The sequence below is a fragment of the Fragaria vesca genome, linkage group LG2, assembly GCF_000184155.1.
Source record: "Fragaria vesca subsp. vesca linkage group LG2, FraVesHawaii_1.0, whole genome shotgun sequence".
NCBI classification, from domain to species: Eukaryota; Viridiplantae; Streptophyta; class Magnoliopsida; order Rosales; family Rosaceae; genus Fragaria; species Fragaria vesca.
The window spans coordinates 24,378,222-24,386,288 of NC_020492.1; the positions used below are offsets into that span (position 1 = coordinate 24,378,222).

The 8,067-nt window shown below is 37.1% G+C and overlaps 2 protein-coding genes across 2 annotated transcripts in view; one reads left to right on the forward strand and one right to left on the reverse strand.

Annotated features, from left to right (window-relative positions):
* Positions 1–662: 662 nt before the first annotated feature.
* LOC101295485 lies at positions 663–2,535 on the forward strand. The gene is made up of 2 exons (XM_004291438.1): positions 663–769; positions 1,209–2,535. The coding sequence occupies exon 2, from the start codon at positions 1,229–1,231 to the stop codon at positions 2,381–2,383; it is 1,155 nt and encodes a 384-aa protein (XP_004291486.1). The 5' UTR covers positions 663–769; positions 1,209–1,228; the 3' UTR covers positions 2,384–2,535.
* A 2,287-nt stretch (positions 2,536–4,822) lies between these two features.
* LOC101304165 overlaps positions 4,823–8,067 on the reverse strand; it is a 5,221-nt gene continuing 1,976 nt past the window's right edge. Inside the window, exons 8-16 of the mRNA XM_004292963.1 lie at positions 7,455–7,522; positions 7,095–7,153; positions 6,367–6,523; positions 6,203–6,320; positions 5,950–6,055; positions 5,772–5,830; positions 5,445–5,624; positions 5,233–5,310; positions 4,823–5,106 (exon numbers count right to left, since the gene is read on the reverse strand). Of these exons, the coding sequence (XP_004293011.1) occupies positions 5,037–5,106; positions 5,233–5,310; positions 5,445–5,624; positions 5,772–5,830; positions 5,950–6,055; positions 6,203–6,320; positions 6,367–6,523; positions 7,095–7,153; positions 7,455–7,522 (895 nt within the window). The 3' untranslated portion in view covers positions 4,823–5,036. The remainder of the gene's footprint in view (positions 5,107–5,232; positions 5,311–5,444; positions 5,625–5,771; positions 5,831–5,949; positions 6,056–6,202; positions 6,321–6,366; positions 6,524–7,094; positions 7,154–7,454; positions 7,523–8,067) is intronic.

Consider the following 8,067-nt stretch of genomic DNA (forward strand, 5'->3'; position numbering starts at 1 on the left):
ACAAGTTCACAAGTAAGTCAAAACTGATAGGGCACATAAGTGACTCTAGGATGCCAATTTTTGTCAAGGCAATGTACTGCTGGCTAGTCTACACCAACATTAAAGATAATCACAAAAGAGAGGTAAGAAGAGAAAACAGGTTGTATGTTACTAAAAATAAATGACGTTAATTCATTAACAAATGCGGTGGCAAAAATCTGTTAATATTGTTTCTTATTCAACAAAACATCTTATTTTTCCTTTTGAATTTGCACATACTATCTGGTTTGACTACTTCATTTTGGCATATTGTCATTTTACAAGCAATTCTTATTTTTTTGAACAAAACAAACAAACCGTCACTCTTTACATTTTATATTTTTAATTATTTTTTAGATGTTTGCCACCTAAATAATAAAATAATGCATGCTATATCATAACTTATGCTTCTAGTGCTGACTGCATTTGGATTAAAACTATTGGACACACTTGAGAAGCAAGTTAAGCACTCTTAAGAAAAAATATCTTTAGAGAAATATATTCTCCTAAAATTAAAATGCAGCGCTTATATGCAAAAGGGGAAAAATAAATGACCAACATATAAATTCGAAAAACTATTTTATTTTTTCTCATTCTCACAAACTACCAAACCCTAGCCTTCTAAATTTTCTTCCCAATTTGAAGTTCGCAATTCTCAATCTCAGAGACTCCAAATCCCTAAGTGAAGCACAATCACAACAGATCTCCATCGAAGTTCTTATTACAGCGCTCGAATTCCGTAGCATCCCAAGTAAGGTCAGTCAAATATATCCCAATTTCGATTTCTAGGGTTTCAGATTTCCGTTGTTCTTGTATTATTTGTTTACTTTTTTGTGAAATTGAATGCGAATGGATCATTTCTCTGAACGAGCTCTGTGTTTTTTGCGTGATCGAGAAATCCGATTTTGATCTTGAACTAAAATTTGGGGCTTTTTGTTTAGTTTGGTTTAGTCTAACACTGTGATGGGTTTGATTGAGTTTTTGTTATTGATATTGGATTAGTGATTAGTTTGGTATATATTTGTGTCTGGTTCTTGATTTTGATAGTTTTATCTAGAGGTTGCTGTGGATAAAGCCTTTTCTTTTGTTCATGTATCTTGTTATATCTAGATTTTTGAAGTGTGTATCTACTGATTATTGGTTTTCCTGGGCTGTGTTTCTGATTAGATTTGAAATCTTTGTTGTTACAGGTTTTACGATCTTAGTCATCATGAGATTCAAGAAGGGGGACAAAGTGGAAGTGCTAAGCCAAAAGGAGGTGCCTTCTGGAGCATGGCAGTGCGCTGTGATCGTCTCTGGCAATGGCCACAGTTATGGTGTTAGATATGATTGGTCTCCTAACGTGGGAGGTGAAGCAGTTGTGGAGAGAGTCCCGAGAAAGGCTATTAGGCCTTGCCCTCCGCCTGTTCAAGGTGCAGATAGTTGGGAGGTTGGCGATGTTGTTGAGGTCTTTGATGTTGGTTTCTGGAAGATGGCTAAGGTAGTGAAGGTTTATGATGAAAATTATTACCTGGCCAGGCTGCTTGGGTCATTCGAGGAGTTAAGGATCCACAAATCTTGGATCAGGGTGCGTCAATTGTTGAAAGATGATAAATGGATTGTGATTGGTAAGGTAAATTTAAGAATAAAGCTGCCGTCTGGAAATGGTGGCTTACCTTCTCCAGAAAACAGCAGTTGTCAGGATTCCTATATTGTCTCGTCTACTTCATCAAAGAGAGCTTGCCCATACACTGAAGAATATCCCCAGAAGATGAGAGCTATTGAGAAAGAGTGTGAGCATCAAGAAGTATTTTATAGGTCCCCATCTTCACTGCTAAAAAAGGTAGATAATGTTGCTTACCCGAGAGCAAAACTGGATGAAAAATACATGCGTGCTTCCTTTCTTTATCCTACAACTCGATATTTTGAAAAGGAGAACATAATTTCTAATGGTGCTAATTCATGTTGTGAAAGAAGCTCGGAAGTTAGTGATTGTGATACTGATGCATGCTCTATTGAGTCTGTTGGTAGTTGTAGTGTTAATGGTAACCATTCAAGTAAGATGGCTGGTTATGATTTAGCAGGTAATTGTGAAGAAGCGGATACCCTTTCTAGCGATGCAGACTCCTTTTCTAGTGGTGCAGATCTGGTTGAAAATGTTTCCCTTCCTCTGAAACTTGATATAGCAGCAACAATCCATAGGCTAGAGTTAGATGCTTATCGTCGAACTCTGATGGTAATGCATGCTTCGGGGTCCTTAAGTTGGGAACAACAAGATTTATTGACAACGCTCCGTATGTCTTTACACATTTCGAATGATGAACATTTGATGGAAGTAAGGAACTTAATTTCTGCTGGAACAAATCTTTCTAATTTTCATCACTAGGATATTCAATACTTGGCTTTACTGCCTTTTCTATACTGTAAAGCATAGAATGATTTGTTAGAGCTTAGTAGTGTATTGATTGAAACATGGAAAATTTGTAATTTGGGAATTATGTAACTTAGCGTAACGGAGAAGTGGATATTTCCAGGTTCACTTTGGTTCTTTGTTTTTTTAGCTGCTATTAATACTTCATCTATTGCTGCATAGGTAGCTGCTCAGTTTTGTTGTTGCGGTCTACTGTGTTCTAAATTTCTGATATATTTTATCTTGCGTTTTTCATCTTCATCATGTTCTTTCTTTTCAGCTGTTTTACTATCTATTTTCTTTGGACCTTGTGGTCTGTAGTTATCTTTTGCAATTTGGATGATTCATGCTCTTGGGGCCCAAACATATATATCAAGGCTTTCTATCATGTCATTATTGGATGAACAATTAATGCCATATGATTTGGCCAATCCATAATCACCTCATTTCTGTTCCTTCATGCATGATTGGTTGAGTGAAATGATTTCAACATGTATTGGAAACTAGTTTTTTTTACTGCATAACACATGAAATAAGAAGGGTGTTTGTTCAGATGTTTTAACTTTTTGTTTATTGGCAATGTGCCTCTCTACCTCCTGTGTGCAATTTCTTCCCATTCTTCCTCTTTTGCTTGATCAACGCTGTCAATATCAATAGCTTGGTTATCTTGTTATGATGTGGATGCATACTTGGTACGATTTCACAAATCTTATTGATAATTCCCTGCATTTTCAGGGCCAAGGTTGGAGGCTGCTTGCCTTGCTTCCAAAGGTCTAGAGATGGTGCTGGGGTATTCCATCTTAGTGTTTACAATTCCACGATCTATTTCAAATTTCCTTCATTTATGCAAAATCTATTGCCAGGAAGTGCTCAAGTTGTTTTCTCTGGTTCTTTGATGTTGGTCTGCTGGGACTGTGGACACATCTTGTACCAAAGCAGAAGAGAACTTTGAAAAGGTTCCGAGACAAACCTCATGTTTTATCTGATATTCTTTTTATTGATATATATATATATTTATATTTATATTTTCTATGACCATTGCATTGTTTTGCTTCAAAATATATTGGTTTACATTAGTACCTATGAAAATTTACCGGTTGTCATGCATATCTTTAAATTGGAATATTAAATCAAGTTTAATTTTTTTTTATACGCTGGGGTGGTTCTAGTTTGAAGCTATTTTGGATGCTACGGAGACAAATCTTTAGGGTGTTGTCAAAACATCTTTCAAATTTCCAGTATATCATTCAGGATTGCAGTATAGTTGAAGTAGATGGGGTTGTGTGGTTATTATACCTGGATGTATTTTATGATATTATTTTGGATTTTTTTGAAAATTTTTGCGTTTCATTAAGCTGGGAAATGCTAACAGTTCTATATGAAGAAGAATCAGTCCATTGCCAACAATGGTGTTCCTAAAAGACGGGGAGAGATTCCTAACATTGAAGCTCGGAAAAATGATAGGTAACATACAATTCTTTTGAATTTTAGGCTCAGTCAGCAGTTATGTTTACAAAATGACAGTATAAAACTATATATCATTTGTTTCCCCTGAGGGGGATTTTTGTACATGCACATGCTGTGCATCACATTGGAATTTGGCATATGCATATGAAACTGAATTAGGAGATTCAGAAAGGTTATTAGCACCTTGCCAACTTGGATACTCTCTGGTTCTTTCATCTGTGCAACCACGTTTTTTTCTTTTCAGAAAATTTGGATCTTGAAAGCTTATAGTGCCAATTCCTTTCTATTTCTGCCCAAAGGAAATGCACTGACAAATGTAAAGGGGGTTTTGTCCCCAAATTTTATGTTGTGACATAATTACTCTGAAGTGTTTGCTAGACCTAAGCAAGGGATGAAATGTCGAAGTGAAGAAAACACAAAGGCTATTACCGTACTTTTGTGTGCAACATTAACCCAAACCAAGTCAAATTCATGCTACATGACATTGAGGAAGGTTTCATGTCTCATATTGAAGACGGCCAGGATTCACTCCTTTACGTTGTATACTGAGCTTTTGTTTAGGTGAAACAGTAAATGGTAGATGTTCATTGAACTTGCTTAACATCAACAATTGACACCTGTATTTGGAAATTCAGTGTTTCTTGTTAATAAGAATTGCGTTGTACCTACTTCACCTGTTTACAATGTGCCTCTTCTTCAGCTTTAACCTCAGAGGTCTTATTCCCTTGCTTTGTTTGATAACCCCAATCTGTGAATAAGATAAACATGCGTGCTTTTGATAATTTGATTCTTAAAGTTTAGTTGTCAGTGGAAAACGTTTTGGCAGTGATAGGTTTTATGATTTTGAGGTAGTGAGAAGTGGTCGCAGTGATGGTGTTCATAGCTCATTCATTTGTCAAAACTCTTGTGCAGCCGAAAGTTCGTCGGCTAAAGTATGAAACGCAATGAAACACGAGAGAACTACTAGAACACCTTTTGGAGCCACAATTCCACAAGTACTACTACACATAGAATTATGAACGCCTGAGGTATATTGGCTATTTGCAACGAGATCATTACATAGGAATTTGCTTTCTAAGAACTACCGAAAACCCTATTCTTGGAGAAGAGTAATCAGGACATAAAATATTTTCCACAGTAGAAGCCCCAGCATCAAGCACAGCTATTCAAACAGATCATCATCATCATCAGGAAGTGGTTGGTGTTTAACCCTCTCCAAATCCTCATCGATCCTGAAATGACATGATAATAAGATACATCAACAACTCAGAAGAGATTAAAACAAACAGGTGTCCATGGTAAAAACTGCTCATTATGAATTCAAAATGATTGAAGTAGTAGATCAGTCTATCACATACTTTGTCTGTTCAGCCACGTCAATGTGAACCTCAGGAGGAGCAAGAGCAGGTGATTCAACGAAGATCAGCTCCATATTTCTTTAGAGAGAACAACAAAGACCATCAAAATATTACACCTTTGCATAACCAAGTTAACGGAGCCAACAGAGCATCATATAAAGTGAAAAGTGGTAAATTTACTGAATTAAAGGCTATAGAAAATAGAAATTTACCCTGCAAGCTTTCTGGCAAGGTACAAGAAAGGTTTCTCAAAGTTGTAATTGCTCTTAGCAGAAATCTCATAGTACTGGAGATTTTTCTTCCTGTGAAAGGTGACCTGCTTTGCTTTCACCTGCCTATTCTTTACATCCACCTTGTTTCCGCACAGAACAATTGGGATGTTCTCACATACCCTGGAACCAATTTAACTTGTATACTATCAGGATGCTTAGTTCTTAGTGGGCGACCTGGTTTCTAATGACGCAAGTTACAGACGGAGAGTATAATATCATGAATTTGACTAGAGACAGAATGTTTAGATGATCGAACTGGTCAAAAACCAATAAAGAATCTTACTATAAAACCCTCCTAAATGCAAAATGATCCTAACCAAATCGTCCTTCATACATACATATATGCATAGAAAAAGTCTAAAAGTCCAAAGAGTTAGTAAACTGACAAGAAAATACTAATGGAACATGATTAACATGGAACGAAACTCATTCAAATATAACAAACAATCACATCAAAATGGTAAGGATTTGTTCTGTTTTCGGTTGTCAAAGAGATGAGTTGCATGAACAAAATCATAGTTCCACATTGCAATATCACTGAATCTACTAAACTACAATCAGCCATTCACACTAAAATGCTTTCAAGCACAAAAGTTTAACAACAAAACAGCACACACTACTACAAAGAGGATGATGACAGAAAACTCGATTAGAGCAAACCGAAACCAATAGTTGAAGGATAAAGAGGGCACACATACTAGTATCCATCTCTGAGCCCACCAAACTTCTCCTGACCAGCCGTGTCCCAGCAGTAGAATCTGATCTTCCCAAAGTTGGTGTGGAAATCCAAGGGATGAACTTCGACACCGATCGTCGCTGAAATTCACAAACCAAAACACAAATTCAAATCTGAGTTCCTCACGTTCGTATTTCTTCTCGAACTCTCCAGTGATATGTCGCTTCACAAAAGTAGTCTTCCCTGCGCTACAATCAAAACTCTCAATGTTAGGGTTTCCGCCGTCGCCGACGATGACGAGCTTGAAGCTAGGGTAATCCACAGTCTGCTGATTCGGAAGAGCCTGTGTAAAAAATAACAACAAACAAACAACGATGAGATCAGAGATCGAGGAGACGAAACCCTAGCCAAGCAGAGAGAAGAAAAGAAGGAGAGGTTTACCATTAAGCTTGATCGAGAATTCGGAATCGGAGATTATTTGAATTTGAGAGAATTAGGGGTAATTTATAGGTTTCGCACCGTCGGATCACTGTCCCGCTTAAAAATTCCGCTTGAATTCTGGCCCTACACGTAGCACGTTTTCTTCTTCACCTAAATATCACCGCCCTGCCGGGATCGTGTTAAAGCGCTTTGTAACTATAGACGAACGCAGAAAACGGTCATATATCATTCATCAAAACAATCTATGTCGTAAGGAGGTTAACCAGATGATCCGACATTGTCTTTCAACGTTGCCTATTTGTACTTATGGATAGTCGATGATCATTTCGTGTTTCATCTTACAGTTCTTACTGAAGGCCGCAACGTTCCCAAATTCACGTCTCCACAACTTTCACATCTCCCATATTAAATCTACAGAGTCGCACAACTTTCACATCTCCCATATCAAATCTACAGAGTCGCACAACTTATACCCTGATGTCAATTTTCACTATCTTTTCCTGCTCTTCGTAATAGCGTATAAAATGGACAGCTAAAAGCACAATATCATAAACATCTTAACAGCATGCAAAGATGTTGAAAGAATCACAACCCATATAATACCAGCAAATCAGTACTGATCATTAGGAAAGGCTGATAGAAAGCCAATCTAATATAGAAATCAGACATGTAAAACCATAGAACTCGACATCCGCAAATTCACATCCTCAATAAGACAAGGAAAATTATCACTTACAAACAGCAATGCCAGCAGTTCCTTCTTGAAAAAATGACCCAAAAGACCCACAAATATTACTAATGAAACACACACCCCACCGACACTTCACATCTCTACTCAAATGCTTCATCGTCGTCATCGGGAAGGGGCTGACTAGCAGCTTGGGCAAGCTCAGCCTCGTGCCTGTTTCATCAAGAAAAAAAATACAATGTAAGGTCTCTCTAAATGTTTAATCAAAGAAAATGAGGAAATGAGACACAATAGAATAACAGATAAGGCATTCAAGAGACTAGAGAGAAGAAACAAGACATCCCCATCATCAAAAGATATGCTCACAGCACCGGAAAGATAGACAAATAATCTTTTCTGAGGATTTAAAGTCAACAAGCAACTCAACTTTCAAAACTGAAACTATTTGAACAAGACCAAAAAAAATAACTGGTCAAAATATTACTTATCAATAGATTAAACACTTGAGATAATATAAGATCATTTGGAAATAACAAAAAAGAGAGAAGATAATAAAGCTGTTTTAGCACTATGAAATAGTTTCTGCATTGGAAGTTGATTTGGGAGAATGGCATTTCTTACATAATATCATATCGCAAACATTTATGTTAACTGAAATGGCCAATAGCTGGAGAAAAAAGTGTGCATCTGTGTGTGTGTGTGTGTGTGTGTGTGAGAGAGAGAGAGAGAGAGAGAGAGAGAGAGAGAGAGAGAGAGAG

Coding starts and splice junctions, on each gene's coding strand:
- LOC101295485 (XM_004291438.1), top strand. CDS start 1,229: ATGAGATTCAAGAAGGGGGACAAAGTGGAAGTGCTAAGCCAAAAGGAG.